The 26,544-nt window shown below is 50.5% G+C and overlaps 1 protein-coding gene across 1 annotated transcript in view; it reads left to right on the top strand.

The window, feature by feature from the left end:
* The window catches only part of DLST (dihydrolipoamide S-succinyltransferase), a gene marked incomplete at its 5' end in the record, with an annotated part of 166,900 nt that overhangs the window by 57,573 nt on the left and 82,783 nt on the right, over positions 1 to 26,544 (top strand). Inside the window, 4 exons of the mRNA XM_029598424.1 lie at positions 15,745 to 15,856; positions 16,387 to 16,533; positions 17,213 to 17,283; positions 17,389 to 17,486. Coding sequence (XP_029454284.1) covers positions 15,745 to 15,856; positions 16,387 to 16,533; positions 17,213 to 17,283; positions 17,389 to 17,486 — 428 coding nt within the window. The remainder of the gene's footprint in view (positions 1 to 15,744; positions 15,857 to 16,386; positions 16,534 to 17,212; positions 17,284 to 17,388; positions 17,487 to 26,544) is intronic.

Genomic DNA, 26,544 nt, shown 5'->3' with positions numbered 1-26,544 from the left:
GGTTTTCCCCAGAGTTTATCCTTTTGCTGCACACGGCATATCTGCAGAGCCTTGAGCCTCCCACGGGACCTCCCCCACACAAGATACCGCGGCCCTCCCTACCTGTGGGGGCCCCTCTGCCCCCCCCGGCCCCCCCGCTCCGGCGGGTGTGGGGGCCCCCCTCCCCCCCCGCTCGCGCCCGGCTCCCGGGGAGCTCGGGGACTGCGGGCACAGGACCAGGTTCCCCTGGATCGGATCCGGCAGACCCGGGTCAAGGGGATTCCATTTCAGAAGGTGATGATCCGCACACGCTGCGTCTGTTCCAGAGGGAAGAGCTGGAGGACCTCCTGCCACAGGTTATTAAGGAGTTGGACCTCGATCCACCACCGGAGCCGCCCGCGCCCGTAGCGCCCGCTGTGGTCACTTCCTCAAGGAAGGGGGATCCGGTCTTGGCAGCCCGGAGGCCGAGGGCTCGGGCTTTTCCCATTCATGATTCTTTCCTTCAGCTTCTCACCGGAGAGTGGGATGCCCCGGAAGCTTCCTTCAAGGGCAGCCGGACCATGGAGCGGCTCTACCCGCTGCCGGACGATTTTCTCTATCTCATCAAGGTACCGAAAGTGGACTCCGCGGTGACAGCGGTCACGAAGAGGACTACCATCCCAGTGACAGGGGGTGCGGCCTTACGAGACGCACAAGATCGCAAGTTGGAAGTCTTCCTCAAGCGGGTCTTCGAGGTCTCCGCGGTAGGATTGCGGGCTGTGATGTGTAGCTCGCTGGTCCAGCGGGCCAGCCTTCTCTGGGTTCAACAACTGCTCACCTCTCAGGTCCTACCGGCCGGGGAGGCCGCCCAGGCGGATAGACTGGAAGCGGCGGTTGCATATGGGGCTGACGCCTCCTATGACCTGTTTCGGGTCCTCGCCCGCTCCATGGCCTCGGTGGTAGCGGCACGGCGCCTCCTATTGCTTCGCAACTGGGCGGCGGACACATCCTCCAAGTCGAGCCTGGGCTCCCTGCCATTCAGGGGCAAGTTCCTGTTCGGGGAGGACTTGGATCAAATCATCAAGACGCTGGGGGAAAATGCGGTTCATCGCCTGCCGGAAGACAGGTATCGCTCCACCAGGGTTTTTCCGTCCTCGCGGACCAGAGCCAGGGCGCAACGGCGCTACCGGAACTACAGACCGGCGGCAACCAGGCCCTCTGCCCCCAGGTCTCAGCCCTGGTCTCGCTCCTTTCGCGGGCGCCGCCCCGCGCGTCCCACCCCCGCAGCTGGGCAACCCCCTCCCAAGTCCTCGCAATGATGTTCAGCTCGCCCACTCCGCCGTCCCCAGGATCGGGGGGCGACTGGCGTTCTTCTACGAGGAGTGGGCGCGAATCACCTCGGATCAGTGGGTTTTGGACACCATCGGACAAGGTTACGCGTTGGAGTTTGTCCGCGCTCCAAAGGGACGGTTCATATTCTCCCCTTGCGGCTCGGACACCAAGCGACAGGCGGTGCAGTTGACCCTGGACAGACTTTGGGAGATAGGCGCCATTGCGCCCGTGCCCTTCGGAGAGGTGGGCTCGGGCCATTATTCCATCTACTTCGTGGTGCCAAAGAAGGACGGTTCCTACCGGCCCATTCTGGACTTGAAGGAAGTCAACAAATCACTCCGGGTGGTTCGGTTCCGCATGGAAACGCTGCGGTCCGTGATCACGGCGGTGCATCGCGGGGAATTCCTGGCCTCCTTGGACCTGACGGAGGCCTACCTCCACATCCCCATTCGCCGGGAGCATCATTGTCTGCTACGGTTCAAGATCCTGGATCAACATTTCCAGTTCGTGGCTCTCCCGTTCGGGCTGGCAACGGCTCCGCGCACTTTCACCAAGATCATGGTGGTGGTAGCGGCTGCCTTGCGGAAGGAGGGGATCCTAGTTCATCCTTACCTGGACGATTGGCTCATTCGAGCGAAGTCTTTTCGGCATGGACAGGAGGCCGTGGCCAGAGTCATAGAGTTTCTGCAGTCCCTAGGATGGGTGGTGAACTTTTCCAAGAGCTCCCTGGTGCCCTCGCAGCGCTTGGATTTCCTGGGGGCGACCTTCGACACCCGTGTGGGCGCGGTTTTTCTACGTCAGGACAAGGCGCAAGCCCTGCGGGAACACATACAACGGTTTTCTGCGTTATCGGTTCCCACCTCCTGGGACTACCTGCAGCTCCTAGGGGTGATGGGTTCCACCATCGACATGGTCCCTTGGGCATTTGCGCACCTCAGACCTCTACAGAGAGCGCTTCTATCCCGCTGGAAGCCGCTCTCGCAGGACTACCAGGTGCTCCTTCCCCTGCCGCTGTTTGCCCGGAACAGTCTGACCTGGTGGATGAATCCGGAGAATTTGGCCCGCGGCGTGTCTCTCGATCTGCCAAATTGGGTCGTGGTAACCACCGACGCCAGTCTCGTAGGCTGGGGAGCGGTCTGCGACCGCAGCGCCACGCAAGGAACGTGGTCCGCGGAGGAATCAAAATGGTCCATCAATCTCCTGGAGACCAGAGCGGTCAGATTAGCTCTCCAGCACTTCCTGCCTCTCCTCCAGAACCGGGAGGTCAGGATCTTATCGGACAATGCGACGACGGTGGCCTATATCAACCGACAGGGGGGCACTCGCAGTCCGCAGGTCGCGCTCGAAACAGAGATGCTGATGCAGTGGGCGGAGCGGCATCTGGCCCGCCTGGCGGCCTCACACATCGCAGGCGTGGACAACATACAGGCCGATTACCTCAGCCGTCAGCTCTTGGACCCCGGGGAATGGTCCCTCTCCGACGAGGCGATGCAGCTGCTCGTTCGGCGGTGGGGACCCCCCCATCTCGACCTCATGGCGTCCGCACGAAACACCAAGGCTCCCCGGTTCTTCAGCCGCCGGAGAGAGCGGGGAGCGGAGGGCGTGGACGCTCTCGTACTCCCGTGGCCGGCCAACCTGCTCCTTTACGCGTTCCCGCCGTGGCCACTTGTGGGAAGACTACTCCGCCGGGTAGAGGTCCACCAGGGACCGGTGATCTTCGTCGCCCCGGAGTGGCCAAGACGACCTTGGTTTGCGGACCTGATCCATCTGGTGATCGACGGACCCATCCGTCTGGGACATCTCCCCCGCCTCCTTCACCAAGGCCCGGTATTTTTCGACCAGGCAGAACTCTTCTGTCTTGCGGCCTGGCTTTTGAGAGGCGCCGCCTCCGGCGCCGGGGCTACCAGGAGGCGGTAGTCTCAACACTGCTGCGTTCTCGGAAGACTTCGACGTCGGTAGCCTATGTGCGAGTCTGGAAGGTGTTCGAGCTGTGGTGTGCCGGCCTGAACACGAGTCCCTCTGAGGCTTCGGTTCCTCAGATCCTTCAGTTCCTGCAAGCAGGGGTGGACAAGGGGCTTGCCTACAACTCTCTCCGGGTTCAGGTGGCCGCCCTTGGCTCGCTCCTGCGAGACGGGGGTTCCCTGCTACAACACCCGGATATTCTCCATTTCCTCAAAGGGGTTCAACACATGCGACCTCCGGTGCGGAATCCTTGTCCCTCCTGGAGTCTCAACCTGGTGCTACGGGCCATGTCGGGACCTCCGTTTGAACCACTGCGGAATGCGACAATCAAGGATCTCACTCTCAAGGCGGTGTTTCTGGTGGCCATCTGCTCCGCTCGGCGCATCTCGGAGCTGCAGGCCCTGTCGTGCAGGGAACCCTACCTCCGATTCTCGGATTCCGGGGTTTCGATTCGCACTGTTCCCTCCTTTCTCCCGAAGGTGGTGTCCGCGTTCCATGTGAATCAGACGGTGGAGCTTCCTTCCTTCTCCGCTTCGGAACCGAGGTCTCTCCGGCTTCTGGACGTCAAGCGCACCCTGCACCGCTATCTGGAGGCTACGAATGATTTCAGGACTTCTGACCATCTCTTCGTCCTCTGGTCCGGCCCTCGGAAGGGAGCTCAGGCCTCAAAGACGACCATTGCCAGATGGTTGAAGGCCGGCATTGCCGCTTCCTACATTGGGGTGGGGCGGACTCCCCCGCCCGGTATTGTTGCGCATTCTACACGCTCTCAGGCGTCCTCTTGGGCGGAGACCCGCTCGGTCTCCTCTCAAGAAATCTGTAGAGCAGCCACCTGGAAATCGTTACACACGTTCTCCAGACACTATCGTCTTCACCTCGCTTCCTCGGTCTTTGGACACTTTGGTGAGCAGGTTCTACGAGCAGGTCTCGCAGGACCCCACCCGGTTTAGGGACGCTTGGGTACATCCCACTGTCTGGACTGATCCAGGTACGTACAGGGAAAAGAAAATTATTCCTTACCTGCTAATTTTCGTTCCTGTAGTACCATGGATCAGTCCAGACGCCCACCGCATTTGGGTCCTACTCCTGCTCGACGGGGTTTTTCCTCTACGGGACGGTAGTATTTTCTGTCTCTCCGATTGCTCAGTTCTTACCTGTTTGTCACTGTTCCGTTTTGGGGGTTGACACGCTGACCTTTTGTCCTCCCACCCGTTGGTGGGAAGGGCTCGGTTTTGTTGCCTACGTTCTACGGCTGATTGTTGCCGCTCATTAAACTTGATCCAATTTGGGGGTTCTTGTTTTACTCGGGCTTGGATATTCTCGATACTGAACTCCTGCAGAGGGGGTAGTAGCACTCATGGTGACGCCCCCTCAAGGTTTTGGCTGACTCCATCTGCTGGATTGGGGACATAACCCACTGTCTGGACTGATCCATGGTACTACAGGAACGAAAATTAGCAGGTAAGGAATAATTTTCTTATATTACTGACATACAGACACTATCACCCCAAGGTCTCTTTCCCAGTCTTTGTAGATCAGTCTTGCACCCCCCCATAGATTTCTGTACCCCAAATGCATGAATCTGCACTTCTTGACATTCAATCCCAGCTGCCAAACGTTCGACGACTACTCAGGCTTTCTTAGATCACTTCTCATTCTCTCTGTTCCTTTAGATGTGTCCACTCTTTTGTAGATCTTGGTGTCATCTGTAAAAAGACAAACTTTTCCAGCTAACCTTTCCACTGTGTTGCTCACAAAGATCTTGAACAGAGCCGGCCGCAGATCCAATCCTTGAGGAACTCTACTTATCATTCTTCTCTCCTTAGAGTAGGTTATATTTACCACTCCTTGCTTTCGATTGTCAGTTAACAAATTGGTAATCCATTTCACCATTTCAGGACCCACTCCCGTGCTTTTCATTTTGTTCATAAGCCTCTTATGCGGGACAGTATCAAAAGCTTTGCTGAAATTTAGATAAATCATATTGAGTGCACTTCCTTATCTAATTCTCTTGTTGACCATTCAAAATCTATCAGATTCATTTGACACAATCTTCCTCTGGTAAAACTATGTTGCCTCGGATTCTGCAACTCATTAGATTGTAGATGGATGACTAGCCTTTCCTTCAACAGTGTTTCCATTAATTTTCCCACTACCGAGGTAAGGCTAACCAGCCTGTGGTTTCCAGCCTCCTCTCTGCTCTCACTTTTGTGAAGTGGGACCACCACCGCCCTTCTCCAGTCTTGCAGCACCATGCCCGTTTCCAGGGATTTATAGTACAAGTCTTTCAGTGGACCTGTCAGAATTCTCTTAGCTCCCTTGGTATCCTGGGATGTACCTTGTCCACACAATGTCCTCTGTAAATGGTGTTCTCACAGGACAAGCAGGATGGTAGTCCTCATATATGAGTGACATCACAGGATGGAGCCCAATCACGGAACACTTCTGTCAAAGTTTCCAGAACTCTGACTGGCCCCTACTGGGCATGCCCAGCATGGCACTAACCCTGCAGCCAGCAGGGGTCCCCCTTCAGTCATCTTTTTTTCACGCAGCAGTAGCCACGTGGTTAAGGAGCTCTGCACAGATTCCTGACAGGAATTTTCCTCACGGAATTACTAAAAATTAATTTACTCCATGGGGTCCTTCCTTCACTTTTTTCAAGCCACGGTACTCCGGTAAGTTTTTTTACCCATTTTCCGTCAATTACCGTCGAGTTTGGCCCTCGCAACCTACTGGCCTTCGACTGTACCATGGCTCAATTTTTTCATGGCCTTGGTGTCGGGGTTCTGCCGGTGCCTGGACTGTAATCGCACCATGTCCATCACAGACCCTCACAAAGTCTGTGTAATGTGTCTCGGATGTGAGCACGATGTCCTAACCTGCACCAAATGTGCCCTAATGACACCAAAAGGTCGCAAGGCCAGAATGGAGAAGATGGAACTTCTCTTCCATGCTCAAACCCCGGCGCTGTCCATTGCATCGACGTCGTCAGAACCAGCACTGTAAACTTCGCGCCAGTATTGACCACCGGCCGGTGACCATCCGGCATCGACGACCTCTCGGCCTTTAACACCCTCTACTCCCCCTCAGGACCATGGGGATCGTAGAGATAAATATCGCCACTGACATCGAAAGTCTCGGACCATCGAGGGAGCGAAATAATCGACCTCGCCATCGTCCAAGCTGCCGTCGAAGAAACCCCGTCCAGAAAAGGCACCGACCTTTTCGGCGACTGGGTCACTGAGGCAACCCTCACCTGACAGGGTATTGGGAGCCGCGACTCCGCCTTTAATGGTGGTCCCTCCGGCTATGCCTCTGCCTCCTCCTTCTATTTCGGAGCCGGGCCTGCTTGCTCTAGGTCTCCGAGAAGAACTGGACCGGATGGTTCAGGAGGCCATCGACAAAGCGATGCATCGATTCCAAGTTCCTCCGACACCGGTACCAATTGCGGAACCGACCACCGACCTGATTCCAGCAGCGTTGGCACCGCTGCTCTCAAGGATGGAAGTGCTCATGGCCACTTTTCCACTGATGGACCCTGGGTCACCGATGGCTCCAGTGCCCTCCCCGCTTACTTTGTCATCGGGAGGAGAAACACCGTTCCGCATCCCTCCATCGGGAGTTCTGCCGATGCCTCAGCCATCGATGCCAATATGTCCGTCGGTGCCACCGATCCATCTATCGGTGCCGATTTGTCCGTCGGTGCCACCAATCCATCTATCGGTACCGATACGTCCGGCGCCACCGAGCCATCCATCGATGCCGGTGCCTCCAGTTATTCCTTCGAGTCCTTCAGAGCCTCGACCAGGACCTTCAGAGATCCCACCGCCCCGTCCTCCTCTAGTCCCTAGAGGAGCAGGTGCTGATCCCTATGATACCTGGACTGATGATTCTTCACCAGACACCAATGATTTGCCTTTACCACCTTCACCTACTGAAAGCAGAAAGCATTCTCCTCCAGAGGACCTTTCCTTTATAAATTTTGTGAAGGAGATGTCTGAATTGGTTCCCTTCCAATTACAGGCGGAACAGGACTATAGGCATCAAATGATGGAGTTGCTACAACTCCTGGATGCTCCCAAGGAAATAACCTCCATCCCTATCCACCAGGTTCTTCTGGATCTCCTCAAAAAGAACTGGGAACATCCTGGCTCTATTGCTCCAGTCACCAGGAAAGCTAACACCACCTATCTCGTACAGTCAGCTCCAGGCTTTCACAAACCTCAATTGGATCACAAATCTGTGGTTGTAGAATCTGCCCAGAAAAGAGCAAGGAGATCAAAACCTCACACTTCCTTTCCCCCAGGCAAGGAACAGAAATTTCTAGATACCATTGGTCGCCGTGTCTTCCAGGGATCAATGCTCATCTCCAGAATTGCCTCTTATGAGCTCTATATGACCCAATATAAGAGGGTCTTATTTAAGCAGATACAAGACTTGACAGACTCCCTGCCTCAGCAATTTCAAGATCAACTCCAAACCCTAGTAAACAAGGGTTTTGAGGCAGGCAAGCATGAGATCAGTTCATCTTACGATATCTTTGACACTGCTACCAGGGATTCTGCAGCTGCTATCTCCCAAGACGATGGGCCTGGCTCAAGTCTTCCGACCTTCACCCTGAAGTACAAGACAGATTATCCGACCTGCCTTGTATAGGAGATAATCTATTTGGCGAGCAGATTCAACGAACAGTGGCGGAACTCAAGGACCATCATGAGACCCAAAGACAGCTCTGTCTGATGCCTTCTGAGTACTCTTCAAAACAGCCCTTCTGAAAGGACTCTTAAGAAGTAATTCTTCCGCCCGAAGAAATCCTACCCGCCACCAGCTAGAACCTGTTCTATGAGACCGTTTCAAAAAACCCAGTCTCGTCAGATACGAAAGCAAAAATCGCAAGCAGCTCCTCAACCAGGTCCTGCTTCCGGCTTTTGACTCCTGCATAGAGAGCAGCAGCCAGCTTCCATTGCTCCACATACCAGTGGGAGGTCGATTGTGCCATTTCAACAACAGGTGGCACTCGATCACCTCAGACCAGTGGGACCTGGCGATAATTGCTCAGGGTTATCATCTGAACTTTCTCTCCATTCCACCAGACTCCCCACCTCTACCGATGTGGAGAACATCCGATCACTCCATCCTTTTGGACCAGGAGGTCTCCCTCCTCCTTCAGTCCAAGGCAATAGAACCAGTACCCTACTCTCAGCACTGCCTAGGGTTCTATTCCTGGTACTTTCTAATCCCCAAAAAATCGGGGGTCGTTCGTCCAATTCTGGACCCATGTGCCAGCGAGAGAAGTTCAAAATGGTAACCTTGGGCTCTCTTCTTCCTCTTCTACAAAGAGGAAACTGGCTCTGCTCTCTAGACCTCCAGGACGCATACACTCATATCGTGATAATTCCATCCCATCGCAAATACCTGAGGTTTCTAGTAGGCCCCAAGCACTATCAGCACAGAGTGCTTCCATTCGGACTCGCATCTGCACCACGAGTCTTCACAAAATACCTCATCGTAGTTGCAGCCTTTTTCAGGACTCAAGGTGTCCACGTCTACCCCTATCTAGACGATTGGTTAATCAGGGCTCCCACTCAGCAAGCTGCTCTGTCATCCCTACATCTTACCCTACACACTCTAATTTCGCTTGGATTTCTTGTCAACTATGACAAATCCTACTTAGTCCCATCTCAAACCTTATCGTTCATTGAGGCAGACTTGGACACCTTGCAGGCAAAGGCTTTTCTGCCTCGACAGTGACCTCCCACTCTCATGTCTCTTGCACACCAGCTGCAGTCTCAGCACTCCGCGACTGCACACCACTTTCTCATCCTCCTGGGACACATGGCGTCCTCAGTTCAGGTCAACCTAATGGCCCGATTGGCCATGAGAGTCATGTAGTGGACTCTTAATGTCACAATGGACGCAATCCATTCAGCCCCTGTCAACCTTTGTCCACGTAATCGACTCACTCCGTCAGTCTCTCGTCTGGTGGAGAAATCAGGTCAATCTCCTCCAAGGCTTGCCCTTCCAGGCTCCAGACCCTCAAATAACACTCACCACCGATGCTTCCAACCTCGGCTGGGGATCCCACGTGGCCGATCTGCAGACACAAGGATCTTGGTCTCCAGAGGAAGCCAAACACCAAATAAATTTCCTGGAGCTTCGAGCAATCAGATATGCTCTCAGGGTATTTCAAGATCGCCTCTCCAATCAAATCATCCTGATCCAGACGGACAGCCAGGTGGCCATGTGGTGCATCAATAAACAGGGAGGGATGGGCTCCTACCTTCTGTGTCAGGAAGCTACACAGATATGGGCAGAGGCCCTCTCCCACTCGATGTACCTCAGGGCCACCTACTTGTCGAGAATGGACAATGTGTTGGTAGACAAGCTGAGTCTCACCTTTCAACCGCAAGAGTGGTCTCTCAACCCCTCAGTAGCGAACTCGATCTTCCAACAATGGGGTTATCCTCAAATAGACCTCTTTGCGTCACCTCAAAACTGCAAAGTAGAGAACTTCTGCTCTCTCACTCGCAGCCAACACTATTAGCCAAGAGACGCGTTTCCCTTCTCATGGACAACCGGTCTCCTTTATGCATTCCCTCCACTTCCACTTCTCTTGAAGACTCTCGTGAAGTTACGTCAGGACAAGGGAACCATGATCCTGATAGCATCTCACTGGCCATGCCAAGTGTGGTTTCCAATACTTCAGGATCTCTCAATTCGCAGGCACATTCCCTTGGGAAAGGACTCGCTTCTAATCACTCAAAACGACGGGTGCCTACGCCACCCCAACCTTCAAGCTTTGTCCCTGACGGCATGGATGTTGAAAGGTTAATCCTTCAGCCACTTAACCTTTCTGAACCAGTTTCCCGTGTCCTCATTGCTTCACAGAAGCCTTCCACGAGAAAATTATATTCTTACAAATGGACCATGTTTACGTCTTGGTGCTCTTCTCAGTCCCTTGACCCCTTTACCTGTCCAATCACGAAGTGGCACTTGTCAGAGTCAGGTCTAAAAACTTCCTCCATCAGAATGCATGTCAGTGCGGTAGCCGCCTTCCATAAAGGTGTCAGGGATGTTCCCATCTCAGTACTACCCCTTGTAACATATTTTTTGAAGGGCTTGCTTCACCTCAAGCCTCCTCTCCCCCTTCTTGGGACCTCAACCTGGTTTTGGGTCGGCTCATGAAACCACCTTTCGAGCCTATTCAATCCTGTGACCCTCGCTATCTCACATGGAAAGTGATTTTCCTTTTGGCAATCACTTCAGCTTGCAGAGTTAGTGAATTACAGGCCCTAGTTACCTATCCGCCTTACACTAAACTTCTGAAGGACCGGGCAGTTCTCCGCACTCACCCTAAATTTTTGCCTAAGGTACTTTCGGAGTTTCATCTCAATCAATCCATCATACTACCTACCTTTTTTTCCAGGCCCCATTCCAATCCAGGAGAGCAGGCTCTGCATACCCTTGACTGCAAACGGGCTCTAGCGTTCTACCTAGACCGTACAGCGGCCCACAGGAAAAGCACTCAATTTTCGTCTCTTTCCATCCTATCAAACTGGGGCAGCCTGTGGGTAAGCAGACTCTCTCCTCCTGGTTGGCGGACTTCATATCCTTTTGCAATCAGCAAGCGGGCATTCCACTTCAAGACTGTGTCAAAGCACACTCTGTGAGGGCCATGGCGACTTCAGTAGCACACCTACGATCGGTGCCGCTTCCTGACATTTGCAGGGCTGCCACCTGGAGTTCTCTCCACACCTTTACAGCCCATTATTGCTTGGACAAAGCCGGAAGACAAGATTCCATCTTCGGCCAGTTGGTCTTGCACAACCTATTTACAACATGACGTTCCAACACCCTTCCACCTGCCCGGTGGGGTTCAGGATGCCCTCGGCCAAATTTCATCCCAGGCCTAGTGCCTTGCATACCTGGCTACATTTGGTGCATACTCGGACATCCTCAGCTCAGTAGTCCACTCATATGTGAAGACTACCATCCTGCTTGTCCTGTGAGAAAGCAAATGTTGCTTACCTGTAACAGGTGTTCTCACAGGAAAGCAGGATGTTAGTCCTCACGAAACCCGCCCGCCGCCCCACGGTGTTGGGTTCGTAGCGTTTTCTTATTTTATTTTTGCCACTACCTGTAGCTTTTTAACAAGACTGAAGGGGGACCCCTGCTGGATGCAGGGTTAGTGCCATGCTGGGCATGCTCAGTAGGGGCCAGTCAAAGTTCTGGAAACTTTGACATAAGTGTTCCGTGATTGGGCTCCATCCTGTGATGTCACTCATATGTGAGGACTAGCGTCCTCACCAAAGCTTCTCCACCGAACCTATCCGCGATCACGCCGTACCATCCAAACAATCGGTCAACAATCACTCTTTACCGCACCTCCTCCAATTAAATTAACGTAGCGAGATTTAGCTCCTCATTCTTCCCATTTGGGAAGGAGGACTTTAAGGTATAAATCCAGAGTGGAGACCAACGATCCGGATGTGAAGCGCAAGGAGCCAATAGATGAATCGAATCTACACGATTATGATTTTCTTTTAAAGAGATAAGATTCAATGCCACTGCGGATTACGTACAGACTATATTGATACACAAGCTAGAAGCTTGTTTAGCCACCCTGAGTTCAAATATATATCTAAGCCCCTGAGGCAGCTGATGTGAGAGCGTCAAAACTCGGCGTGAGTCGGGCTGTTTTATTTTATACACGTCTCCACCTCAATAAAAAATTGAAAAAGACCTTGGCATCTATTCCCTTTTGTTTTCCTAACGGCTTTTTTAGATCGCCTACCTTCTTGCTTCTTGGGACTCTCTCTTTCACAGGCAGGCACACAAGCAGACTCCCAGTCTCTCTCTCTTTCACAGGCACGCACACAAGCAGGCTCCCAGTCTCTCTCTCTTTCACAGGCACGCACACAAGCAGGCTCCCAGTCTCTCTCTCTTTCACAGGCAGGCACACAAGCAGGCTCCCAGTCTCTCTCTCTTTCACAGGCAGGCACACAAGCAGGCTCCCAGTCTCTCTCTCTTTCACAGGCAGGCACACAAGCAGGCTCCCAGTCTCTCTCTCTTTCACAGGCAGGCACACAAGCAGGCTCCCAGTCTCTCTCTCTTTCACAGGCAGGCACACAAGCAGGCTCCCAGTCTCTCTCTCTTTCACAGGCAGGCACACAAGCAGGCTCCCAGTCTCTCTCTCTTTCACAGGCAGGCACACAAGCAGACTCCCAGTCTCTCTCTCTTTCACAGGCACGCACACAAGCAGACTCCCAGTCTCTCTCTCTTTCACAGACAGGCACACAAGCAGACTCCCAGTCTCTCTCTCTTTCACAGGCAGGCACACAAGCAGACTCCCAGTCTCTCTCTCTCTCTCTCTCACGCATGCACACAAGCAGACTCCCAGTCTCTCTCTCTCTCTCATGCATGCACACAAGCAGACTCCCAGTCTCTCTCTCTTTCACAGGCAGGCACACAAGCAGACTCCCAGTCTCTCTTTCACAGGCACGCACACAAGCAGACTCCCAGTCTCTCTCTCTTTCACAGGCAGGCACACAAGCAGACTCCCAGTCTCTCTCTCTTTCACAGGCACGCACACAAGCAGACTCCCAGTCTCTCTCTATTTCACAGGCAGGCACACAAGCAGACTCCCAGTCTCTCTCTCTCTCTCTCTCTCACGCATGCACACAAGCAGACTCCCAGTCTCTCTCTCTCTCTCATGCATGCACACAAGCAGACTCCCAGTCTCTCTCTCTTTCACAGGCAGGCACACAAGCAGACTCCCAGTCTCTCTTTCACAGGCACGCACACAAGCAGACTCCCAGTCTCTCTCTCTTTCACAGGCAGGCACACAAGCAGACTCCCAGTCTCTCTCTCTTTCACAGGCAGGCACACAAGCAGACTCCCAGTCTCTCTCTCTCTCACGCATGCACACAAGCAGACTCCCAGTCTCTCTCTCTCTCATGCATGCACACAAGCAGACTCCCAGTCTCTCTCTCTTTCACAGGCAGGCACACAAGCAGACTCCCAGTCTCACTCTCTTTCACAGGCACACACACAAGCAGACTCCCAGTCTCTCTCTCTCTCTCTCAGGCACACACACAAGCAGACTCCCAGTCTCTCTCTTTCACAGGCACGCACACACACAAGCAGGCTCCCAGTCTCTCTCTCTTTCACAGGCAGGCACACACACAAGCAGACTCCCAGTCTCTCTCTCTCTCTCTCTCAGGCACGCACACAAGCAGACTCCCAGTCTCTCTCTCTTTCACAGGCATGCACACAAGCAGACTCCCAGTCTCTCTCTCTTTCACAGGCAGGCACACAAGCAGGCTCCCAGTCTCTCTCTCTCTCTCACGCAGGCACACAAGCAGACTCCCAGTCTCTCTCTCTTTCACAGGCACACACACAAGCAGGCTCCCAGTCTCTCTCTCTCTCTCACGCAGGCACACAAGCAGACTCCCAGTCTCTCTCTCTTTCACAGGCAGGCACACAAGCAGACTCCCAGTCTCTCTCTCTCTCTCACGCAGGCACACAAGCAGACTCCCAGTCTCTCTCTCTTTCACAGGCAGGCACACAAGCAGGCTCCCAGTCTCTCTCTCTCTCTCACGCAGGCACACAAGCAGACTCCCAGTCTCTCTCTCTTTCACAGGCAGGCACACAAGCAGACTCCCAGTCTCTCTCTCTCACGCAGGCACACAAGCAGACTCCCAGTCTCTCTCTCTTTCACAGGCAGGCACACAAGCAGACTCCCAGTCTCTCTCTCTTTCACAGGCAGGCACACAAGCAGGCTCCCAGTCTCTCTCTCTCTCTCACGCAGGCACACAAGCAGACTCCCAGTCTCTCTCTCTTTCACAGGCAGGCACACAAGCAGGCTCCCAGTCTCTCTCTCTCTCTCACGCAGGCACACAAGCAGGCTCCCAGTCTCTCTCTCTTTCACAGGCAGGCACACAAGCAGACTCCCAGTCTCTCTCTCTCTCTCTCAGGCACACACACAAGCAGACTCCCAGTCTCTCTCTTTCACAGGCACACACACAAGCAGGCTCCCTATATCTCTCTCTTTCACAGGCAGGCACACAGGCATGCACTCAAGCATACTGCCAAACACATAGTTTGTACCTTTGCTCATTGTTCAGCCTCGCTGACCTGGGTTGAAGTAGTGGCCCACCTCCCAGTCTCTCTTCTCCTCCGGTGCATCACATCTCTCTTCTCCTTTGGCTCTGCCGGCCTTGGCTCTGGTGGGCAGCACTGCCTCGTCTCCATTTTCAGCCCCGCTGGTCTGGGCTCCAGCAGGTACTGCTGCCGCCTCTCAGTCTCTCCTTGCCAGTGGGATCCAGGCCTGATGAATGGGGTCTCTTCTAGCTGATGGGGGGTGGGACCCCCGCCAGTGCCAACTAATGGGGTCTTTCCCCACTGGCAGAGAGTGGGAACCCCACCAGCGAGCCAACAAACGTGGCCTCTCCTTGCCTCCCTGATCAAGTATCAAGGGCAATAAGTTGGCCTTTGCTGATGACGTTAGGCAGGCAGGTCAGAGCATGGGTGGGACACACATAACGGAGAGTGTCCAAGTGATAGGCAGGCCCGATTAAAAACTGTTAAAGGACAGATTTGGCCTGCAGCCATACTCGGCCCCAGCCCCCAATATATCCAAACCCTCCTCCTTTACAATAGGTTATGAGCCATGTATTGAGGTTGTCTATATGGCTTAGCCTTTCTCTTCCCTTCCTGTGAACAGGAAACGCTTCTAAGAAGGCAATAAGCTTCCTTCACCATGTGCCCAAGCTGCTTCCCCAGAGTCGGCTTGGATGCTGTTTCTAGCAAGGACGTTGGTCCTAGAGGGATGATCGCATCGGCTTTAGAGTCCTTCTTTAATGGTGCTGAGAGTCTGGTTTGCCTTTCTGCCAGCTGAAGATTTTATAAGGCATGTAATTACTGTGAGTCCCCCAGGTTGGTGCCTCCCAGCAGAAAGAGCTTTCTGTTATGCTGTTGGTAGTAGTTTGAGGTTCCTGGGGGCCACTGCTGATGACGTGTCTCAGCCGAAGGGGCTTCCTGTTATGTTTGATAGTATTTTGGGGTTGCATCATCATCATCATCTTCCCTTTCCCTCCATCCTTCTCCCCCCCCCCCCTCTGATATCATCCCCTTACCTGTCCCTCCCCTCCCTGAAATCGTCAGCTTCCCTCCCCTCTCCCCCACACTCTGTGGCACATTTAGCCGACCCTCCCATGGTAAAGGTTTCTGAGCTGGCTTATGTGGTGCTGCTGCCTCTTCATCCTCTGCTGACTTCCCTCTGCAATTGGAACTGCCCAGGGCCAGAAGACTTCAGGGCCCCCATGCAATTTCTATTGCAAAGGAGAAAGCAGGAGCAGCTGCAGATAAGCGCTGCTCTCCGACACCCCTACTAGCAGGAGGAAAAGAGAGAATGAAGCGTGCACCTGCGGCCACCCCTGCTCTGTCTCCCTTGCTTTTCTGCTACTCATTACTTTCCCCTTCTCCCACCAGACCTCTGTTCAGGTTCCAGCCCCTGCTGCGGGCATCATTGAAGCTCTCCTCGTGCCTGATGGAGGTAAAGTGGAAGGAGGAACCCCGCTCTTCACACTCAGGAAAACTGGTGGTAAGAGCACAAGGGGAAGCAGGCAGAGAAGAGTAAGGAGAGCGAGCGGCGCAGCACAGGGACAGGTGGGAGGAGATACTCCAGCGTGCACTGAGCACAGAGGGGAGTTAGCAAGGGACGAGACTAGCGTGCTGCTCTGTGGGATCGTGTCTGATACCTGCAAGCATGGTGCCTCCCTGGTGAATCAGCTGGCAGAAAGGGGATGGAGGAGAGAGTAGCGCACACAGAGTGGTGCATCCCCATGGGAAGCAGAGGTGGTGCAAAGGCCCAGGGTTTGAGGGCAGCTTGAGTGCTGTATGAGGGAGAGCGCTGGTAATGGACAGTGTACTCCACGAGAGTGGCATACGTGTGCCTTAGGATGAAAAGGCTGTAAGTGGTGTGGAAAGGAACGGGTCGGGGGAGAAAGCTGGCGACTGAGGCAGGACAGGTCGACTGTAGACCCTCCCAGGGAGAGAGACGGGGACAGAGACACGGGAGGGAGGGAGCTGGGGATGTGTACAAGTCTCTTTATGAATATCATTGTTTTTTAGCTGCTCCTTCTAAGCCCAAACCAGTGGAAAGTGCTGCTGCTCCTCCTCCCAGACCGGAAACCACAGTTACCCCCCCTACAGAGGCAATCCCTACTGCAATGCCCCCCGTGCCCCCTGTGTCTGCACAGCCCATGGAGACTAAGCCAGGTGAGAAGTGTGCAAGGGATTGCCCTGTCTTTGTCAGGCCTTCTCAGCTCACATCCTTGCGCCATGTTCTCTCTGCTCGGCGGCATTTGATTGCTGGATGCTTACTACTTTGCCTATGTGTTTGTGCTATATTTGCTGATGGCCCCAGGGTGGTGGTGTGCATGTCTCTCTTCATGTCAGAGTGAGTGTATTTAAAGTATCTGCCAGGTGGGGCTTTGTATATATCATGTTACTTTATATGTCACTTTTCTATCCTACCCTTCTCCAAAAAGGACCCAGGGTGGCTTTTAGCATCATACAAAAATATAATAAAACTAACATATTGCAAATCGTATTCTGTGTTGGTACTGCTGTGTGTGGTGTTGATATTATGTTTTGTGTTAATGATTTGTTAGTATATTTGCTGCTTTGGATGTTGCTTGTGTGTGTGGTACCTATGCTGGTGTTGAGTTAGGTGTGTGTTTGTGAAATGTGTGTTGGTGTTGCTGTAAGTGTGTGGTGTAAGTGTCTGGGTGTTTGTATTGGTGGTAGAGTGTGGATTGTACTTGCGTTACCTGTGGTGTTGCTGTGTGTGTGTGAATGAGTGTGTGTGTGTGAATGAGTGTGTGTGTGAATGAGTGTGTGTGTTTGTGTTTGTATTTCTTGTAAGGCTCTCTAACTAATTCTCTCCTTGTCTCAGTGTCTGCAGTGAAACCAGCCCCAGTCCTAGCGGATGCTGTGCCTGTGAAGGCTTCTAGATCGGAGCACAGGGTAAGTGTAAGGGAAATGGGAGTGACAGTCACATTCAAGGGCCTACAAAACGCCTTCCTCCATTTGGTCATTGTGATCGTGTCCATAATCTCATTTTTCGGGTAGGTGAAAATGAACCGAATGCGGCAGCGAATAGCTCAACGCCTGAAAGAAGCTCAAAACACCTGTGCCATGCTGACAACCTTCAATGAGGTTGACATGAGGTGAGAGCGCCAACCAAACCTGCTCCTTCTGCCGCAGCCCCCCCTATACACGCCACTGCGGCCTCCTCTGTACCCCTGTACTGCAGCCCAGCCCCTGTATACTGCTCGTGCCGTGGCAGGATGAGGTTATTCCAGGCCTCCTTCCCTCGGGCTTGGCTCTTATCTTTTGCTGTATGGAGGTGCTGGCCTTGTACTTGAATTTGTGGATTTGGACCCTTTTCTCCCGTCTGCATGCAACAGCAGTAATGAGGCTTAGGTTTCTCAGCATTAGATTTAATTGAATTGCTTGTGAAATCCTAGCTCTTTCTTTAAGACAAAACATGTAAATATTTGTAAGATAAAAAGATAAGGTTGGGAAAACAATCCTGATGGCTGACACAGCACTTAGGGCAGCTTCTTTCTGAGCTTATTCTGAGTGTCACATTAGAGCTGCTTCTGGACTCTAATCGGCTTTCCATTGATTGTCCTTCCAGCCATTTCCAGCTGGTAACTGCCCCCTGTGGGCTTGAGGAGGCTCTCCAGCCTCCCTGAGACTGGCACAGTCTGAAACATGATCAGACAGTAAGAGAGGGCTGGGCGTAAGAGCTGAGATGTTTATCACTTCTCTCCTTCTCTCCAGCCTCTGTCTTGGGATGCTGTAATGACTTTAGGACAGTAATCCTAGCCCTAAATGTGGTTACATGCAGGAAAACAATCAGTGCCCAGACCCCATTAAAGGACCTTTAAAATGGTAGACTTCTGTTCTCTAATCTGCATGTATGACCAGTGCTGAGAGAGTTCCTGAACACGCTAGACTAGTCTGTATTTTAGCCAAATTTATACCTAAGACTTGATCAGATACTAATTTAAGCCCTAATAAGAGAGAGCAATAGCCCCATTGAATAACTCAAAAGAATATATTTTGATTAATTATTCCACAAAAAGATTCAACAGTAAGATATCTTTGTGTGAAAAAGTGTGGGAACCTTTCATTCAGTAACTGTAGTAACTCCTTGAGCAGCAATTACCTTAACTAAACGTTTCCTGTAACTGTTGATCTGTCTCTCACATCGCTCTTGAGGAATTTTGGCCCATTCTTCCATACAGAGCTGTTGCATCTCTTCTGAGGGGCAGCCATGTTAGTCTGCTGTAGTCAAAATGACAACGGTGGGTGACACCTTATAGACTAAATCTACAACTTTCCTAAAGTGTAGCCAGATGGACTCAGGACTAATGGGTTATGTGTTCCCCTGCCAGCAGATGGAGACGGAATCAGGTCTCAAAGCTGATCTCACCTTAGATACACTCCTGCAGTGAGCTCAGCCCTTCAGTATCTCTCCGTCTCCTAGCAAACGTGGATGTGGTTTCCCTACACCAGCACTGCTGGTTTAGTGGGATTGCAGTACTCATTAGAAGAAGGGAAATGTATCTTTAAATTGGAGAAAGATTGAGCCCCGCTCTCCTGTGCTGATACCTAAAGGTCCCTCCCCCTGTTGAGAATTCCTGAGGTGATTCCCGAGATCCCGCAGAGATGTGCCTTGATCCGGTAGCCGGTTTCCGGCGTGGACGTTTCCTGCTGAAGCAGCTGAAAGGCAGCGGGTGCAGGAAGCCGAGTGCGGTGATGACGGCCAAAGCCCTCTGCCCCTGCAGACGGAGAGTCTCTGTACTCAGCCGGTAAGCGCCGAGCCCAGGTTAGTAAAGAAGAATTCCTCCGATTCAGAGACGTGGAAGGGCTTCTGTAAGTCTTTCCTCCAGTCTTCTTGCTCAGCACGCCGTACCGACAACGTTCCCAATCCTGTTGGGATAAGGGAAGGGGGTTTCTGAGCGGGTTGAGTGGCTCCCCGATGGGCTAGGCCCCACTTCAGGCTCGGTGGGCACTCCACGTGGCAGGCCGCAGCGGTGCTATCTTGTGTGCAGTTCTGTGTGTCACCATTTTTCCACGTAGACTGTCGGTACGTGCGGTGCAGGCACTTAAGGCCGGATTTTCAAAAGGTTACCCGCGCCGTGCCTATTTTCAAAAGGCCCGGCGGCGCACATAAAGCCCCGGGACTTGCAAAAAGGGGCGGGGCATGGGCAGGGTCAGCGGCTTCTGGCACAGCGGCCATTTGCTGCTGTGTCAGAGATCGCGTGCCGGCAATTGGCCCAAAGGCAGGCGCAAAAGTACAACAAAAATTTTGGGGGGGTTAGGGGAAGGGGTGGGAAGGTCAGTTTAGGGGGAAGGGAACAGGGGAAGGCTGTGTGGCTCAGCGCACACAAGGTGCACAATTGTGCACCCCCTTGTGCGATCCAACCCTGGATTGTATAACCTGCGCGCGCACATGTACGCCTGCACGCAACCTTTTAAAATCTACCCCTAAATGCGTGCATACCTACACGCATAAGTACACGCGTACACTCACGCACAACTGGACACATACGTTCGCGCTTAAGGGCCAGCTGAACGCACAAGTTACAGTTTATTATGGTTCTGGCAGCATTGAAGCACAAGCGACACTCTCTTTGTGCTGCCTGCCATATTAGGGCTACACGGTCTGACCTGGAATCTTTCCAGTGTCAGCTCTGTGAGGAGGCCCAGGGAGATTGGATTCTCAGAAATCCTCCAAGCCCGATCCCTCCTATTCGGAAAATGGGTCAATCATGACATTATCCGACAGCACCCTGGATCTGAGTAATCCCGGGACTGCATCCACCTTGGGAGAGGCAGTTCAGTGGCACCTATCCTGGTTCCTCCTGGGCTAGGTATGGACCTGGCAACCTTTTCTTGGGTTAGAATTCTTTCAAGGCCTTCAAGCCTTTGTTCAGACGCAGTCACTACTGCCTCAGCCCGGACCCAGCCCCAGCCGGGAAGGCCTTGCTCTCCCAGCCTTGGGACATTCCTCGCCTCACCAAGGGTATCCCTGATAGGGACCCAGACACCACGGATGATGAAGGGGATGCAGACTCAGAAGATGGGGAAAATCCTTCCAGGCTTGGAGCCATACTGGACTATGTTACAGTTTTTCCACAGAGATGAATTGCCAGCCCTGGTTTCTCAAACCCTGAAAACTTGAGAGTTCCTGGCATGGACCTTATGACAGAACCAAAGAAGAATCCCATCCTGGTGTCTCTATGGAAAGCCTCTTGCTATTTCTCAATGCTGAAAGCCATCCAGGAGTTGATTGACTTGGAGTAGGACGCCTCGGAAGCCAGCTTTAAAGGAGGTCGGGCATTGGAGGCCCTGTACCTTCTGGACCCGACGGCTAGAGAAAGCCTGTGTTTCCCAAAAGTGGACACCTTGGTTTGCGCCGTTTCGAAGCAAACAACTATCCAGTGGAGGGAAGGATGCGCATGATAGGCGGTTGGAGTCCATCCTTAAGCAAGTCTTTGACGCGACAGCAGTGACATTACAGATTGCTTCCTGTTGTGCCCTGGTGACTCGCTCGTGTCTGCTTCTCTCGAGTGGTGACTACAGGAAGCTCACCTAAGCAAGGGTGTAAGCCTGTCCCCACCAAACTGGCTAGTCCTCACGAGGGTGGGGAGCTCACTGTCAGGAATTAACTACCCAGGGACGCTGGACCAAGGAAGAGTTGCACTGGAACATAAACCGCCTGGAAACCTGAGCTGTTAGATTAGCGTGTCTGTAATTCAGCCATAGACTCCAGGGCCAAGCAGTCAATAAAATACTACTAAATAGACTAGAAGAAATCTGATTACACAGCAAAACAATAAACTGGTTCAGTTCATATCTAAATAATAGGTTCTTCCAAGTTCAGATCAACAATGCATTATCAGAAAAAGTCAATCTCAAAACAGGAGTACCGCAGGGATCAGCCCTGTCTGAAACCCTCTTTAACATATACATGTTGCCCTTATGCCATCTGCTTGCAGGACTAGGAATCATACATTACATTTATGCAGACGATATTCAACACATTAGAGAAAACATTAAACCTAGCTAACATGTACCTAGACATTATAAAACAACTACTAAAACAAATGGAACTTGTGATTAATATTGAAAAAACAGAATTTCTACACTTAGAACGGAAAAATATTGAAATCATCCAAACTCCAATAATCTTCAAAGACAACCAGAAAATTGAACTAGCTGAAAAAATACGAAACCTTGGAATAATAATGGACCCTGAAATCAATCTAAAACAGCACATATCGCTAAAAGTAAAAGAAAGCTATGCAAAACTCATGGTACTCAGAAAACTAAAACCACTATTAAAACTAGCTGATTTCAGAACAATACTGCAGGCACTAGTTTTCTCCAGCATGGACTACTGTAATGCCCTTCTACTAGGACTCCTGACTACAACATTAAGGCCACTTCAAATACTTCAAAACACAGCAGCTAGAATACTAACCGGAAAAAGGAGGAGGGACCATATAACTGAAACCCTGGCGGAATTACATTGGCTACCTATTGAACACAGAATTAAATACAAAGTCCTATGTACCATACATAAACTAATACATGATGAAAAATCGGACTGGCTAAACACAGCATTACGAGTACACATCCCACACAGAAACCTTCGATCAGCAAATAAAGCACTCTTAACCATTCCTTCAGTAAAGACAGCAAGACTAACCCAAGTGAAAGAAAGGGCCTTATCATTAGCAGGCCCCACATGTTGGAACACAATGCCTCTAGAGATCAGAATACAAAGAGATCTCAAAACATTTAAGAAAAGTTTAAAAACATGGCTTTTTAAACAAGCATTTTATAAAGAGACTGGAAAATAGAAAATATACAGGAATAGGCAGAAGAGCACCAACACACAGCACTATTCTAAGAATGTGCAGTAAAATAGTCTATGAACTGTATATCACAATAAACATAATTGTAAACACTATGAATATGAATTTTACCCGTGAACAGTACCTTATAGGTAAACCTGGTCATTACCTACTTCACTAAACAATTGATTGTCTTTAACGATATTTTGTAACTGAACCTTTGGTAGCACCTGTTAGAATGTACTATAGTACGCATTCACCTACATTAATTCATGTGCCTACATGTAAACCGTGTGACGGTATAGAAAAGATTTTAAATAAATAAATAAATGTCTGATAACGCAACAACGGTAGCCTATGTCAACTGCCAGGGAGGAACCAAAAGCCATCAAGTGTCTCTGAAAATAGATCTCCTTATGGAATGGGTGGAGTTAAATCTACATGGTATTTCGACCTCCCACATTGCAGGAAAAAGCAACATCAGAGTAGACTTCCACAGCAGGAAGAGTCTAGATCCAAGAGAATGGGTGTTGTTGACCAGAGCTTTCCAGCTACTGGTAGATCGCTGGAGCCGCCCGTCCATCGACCTGCTGGCCGCATCTCACAATGCGAAGGTCTCCCGATTCTTTAGACGCAGTTTTTGGGTACTTGCCAGGTACTTGTAGCCTGGATTAGCCACTGTTGGAAACAGGATGCTGGGCTTGATGGACCCTCAGTCTGACCCAGTATGGCAATTTCTTATGTTCAACAAAAACAAAAGATCGTGGACAAAATACAAACTATCAAATCTTAATAATCGATTACGATCCATCGATTTTCTATAAATAGTTTACAATTTGTGATTTTTCTTGAATATTAAAATGTCCAAAAGGGATATCTGGACTGTGTGGTATTCCATCATAAACTGAAGATTTCCATCCAGAGAGTTCAGCCATTTAATGAACAATTGGAGGTTGGATAAAGAAGAAGTCCACAAGAAGATAATATCATCAATGTACCTTGAATATAATCGAATATACTGGAACCATTTTGCTTGATATAAATATTTTTCCTCAAAATTGCTGGTTGGCTACACTAGGAGCCATCATAGCGCCCATTGCTATGCCATGCTTCTGGAGATAAAACTTGCCTAAAAATAACAAGTAATTCCACGTAAGAGCGATCTCTGCTGACAATTAAAGAAAAAGGTTGGTATCCTCTGTGGTCTAGGTCTACATTCCAGTACTGATTCGCTATACTGTGGCATTTTCATATAAAGCGACCTAATGTCCAATGTGACAAGAAACATTGCCTCTGGATCAAATTGAATGGAATCAATTTTCAAGAGCAATGTTTAGTGTCTTTAATATATGATCTTGATTGTTGTACTTCCTGTAAAAGAAATAGATATTAATACTAATGTGTTTCTTCATATTCAATTCCCATCCATAAGTACTTCTAGGTCACGAGCATGGGCAGACAATTCAATAGTCATATTATCAGTTACTAAAGAAATTGGCGTACTGAGGAGTAGTTTGCGATTCAGCAGTATAATTTCATTTTTTTGAGTATTAAGAACTAGTTTCATTGGCGTTAGAAGCTGCTTGTATTGTGGAAATTCTAACAAGAGGAGTTGATTTGTACACTGCAGTCTCTGCTAGCTGCATTCTACAAATCAACTCCTTTTCATCACTTATAAAGTCAAAAATTATTTAATGTCAATTTTACATTGGCTACCTCTGAATGTTTCTTACACCACCCCCCTAACCCCAACCCACCTCCAGAAAACTCACCCCAAATCAAAGTGCCCCCTTACAATGGTCCATGTCATCAGAGTGAGCCCTATCAAGAGTCACCAGACTCCTGCACCTAACGAGGAGCTGTAACAAAGTGCCCCTTACAATGATCCGTGTCATCAGAGTGAGCCCTATCAAGAGTCACCAGACTCCTGCACCTAACGAGGAGCTGTAACAAAGTGCCCCTTACAATGATCCGTGTCATCAGAGTGAGCCCTATCAAGAGTCACCAGACTCCTGCACCTAACGAGGAGCTGTAACAGAGTGGCGCACGTAAGAGATGTGCGTGCAGCTTGCAGACATGCACGCATGAATACTACTTTATAACCTACATCTCGTACATTGTGAGATCTGCATAGAGAAAGTGCTATTCTTGCACATTACCAAAGATTACATGTGCCAAACACTAAAAAGTAATTTATTTTGTTTTACCTTTGCTGTCTGATCTTAGTTTTCTAATTGGTTGGTCACAGGCTTTTTTTTTTCCACCTTCCCTTTCTTAGTTTTTTTGCCAATTCCTTTTATATTGTCTTTTTTTCTGTTTCTTTTCTCTCCATCTTCTTCCCTCAAACACACAGTCAGGTTCTCATTCTCACATGCATTTCTCTCTCACACACACACACACATACTCTCACTGTCACATGCTGTCTGACTCTCACACACACACGCACTCTCACACACACCCGCTCTCTCTCACTCCCACATGCTGTCTGACTCTCACACACACACGCACTCTCACACACACAGGATCTCACTGTCACATGCTGTCTGACTCTCACACACACACGCTCTCTCTCACTGTCACATGCTGTCTGACTCTCACACACACACACACTCTCACACACACACGCTCTCTCTCACTGTCACATGCAGTCTCTGCAAACATTCAGGTCCTCACTCTCACACACAATCTCTCAACTCATCTCATCGCACACACACACCCTCTACAGACCCTCTCTCACCTCTGGGCCTCCTCTTCATGGGTCGCCGCAGGATGGGCTCTGCAGTGGCCCTAATCTTCTCGGGCCGCGGCGGCCCTGCTACCGGGCCTCTTCCTCTTCTCGGGCCACTCAATTTGGGATTCGCGGCGGCCCGTAAGCGCAAGCGCCACTTCTCTTCTGCACGCACTGATGCTTCTCCTCCTTCCTGCCCACGCGGCTCCAGCAACGTTTACTTCCGGGGCCGCACAGGCAGGAAGGAGGAGGAGCATCAGCGCGTTTAAATGTGATCTTTTTCTTCGAGCCGTGGTGACGTGAGCCTCACCACGGCCCTGCCTATCGCTGAGCTGCATGAGCCTCCCTGCGCCCGGGGGCGTTGGGGGGGGTGGAGGGGTCCAGAGGGTGGGGGGATACTAAAAAATTAATTTTAAAGGGTTGGCGCAGCCAATTAAAAAAAAAAAAAAAAAAAGCTCGGCACAGCCGATTAAAAAAAAAAATTTCCCAATAGTCCACGAAATGCGCGTGTCAGCCAAAAACGTCTCTGTGTGTCACCTCTGACACGCGTGTCATAGGTTAGCCATCACTGTCCTAAGTCAACTTGATTAATAGAGTTAATGGACTTCTCCTAAAGAAATTATCCAAACTTTTTTTAAACCCAGCTACACTAACTGCTGTAAACACATCCTCTGGCAATGAATTCCAGAGCTTAATTATGCGTTGAATGAAAAAGAATTTTCTCCAATTTGTTTTAAATGAGCTATTTGCTAACTTCGTGGAGTACTTCCTAAGCCTTCTATTATCTGAAAGAATAAATAACCGATTCACATTTACCCATTCAAGTTCTTTCATTATTTAGTAGACCTCAGCCATCTCGTCTCCAAGCTGAACAGCCCTAACCTCTTCAGCCTTTCCTCATAGGGGAGTTGTTCCATTCCCCTTATCATTTTGGTTTCCCTTCTCTGTTCCTTCTCCATCGCAATTATATCTTTTTTGAGATGCGGCGACCAGAATTGTACACAGTATTCAAGGTGCGGTCTCACCATGGAGCGATACAGAGGCATTATGACATTTTCCGTTTTATTCACCATTCCCTTTCTAATAATTCCCAACATTCTGTTTGCTTTTTTGACTGCCACAGCACACTGAGCCGACGATTTCAATGTGTTATCCACTATGACACCTAGATCTCTTTCTTGGGTTGTAGCACCTAATATGGAACCCAACATTGTGTAATTATAGCATGGGTTATTTTTCCCTATATGCATCACCTTGCACTTATCCACATTAAATTTCATCTGCCATTTGGATGCCCAATCTTCCTGCAATTTATCACAATCTGCTTGTGATTTAACTACTCTGAACAATTTTGTATCATCTGCAAATTTGATTACCTCACTCGTCGCATTTCTTTCCAGATCATTTATAAATATATAGAAAAGTAAGGGTCCCAATACAGATCACTGAGGCACTCCACTGTCCACTCCCTTCCACTGAGAAAATTGTCCATTTACTCCTACTCTCTGTTTCCTGTCTTTTAGCCAGTTTGCAATCCACGAAAGGACATCGGCTCCTATCCCATGATTTTTTAGTTTTCTTAGAAGCCTCTCATGAGGAACTTTGTCAAACGCCTTCTGAAAA

Source organism: Rhinatrema bivittatum, chromosome 4 (genome assembly GCF_901001135.1).
Source record: "Rhinatrema bivittatum chromosome 4, aRhiBiv1.1, whole genome shotgun sequence".
Taxonomy (NCBI): Eukaryota; Metazoa; Chordata; class Amphibia; order Gymnophiona; family Rhinatrematidae; genus Rhinatrema; species Rhinatrema bivittatum.
This window is presented reverse-complemented; position numbering and strand designations above follow the sequence as displayed.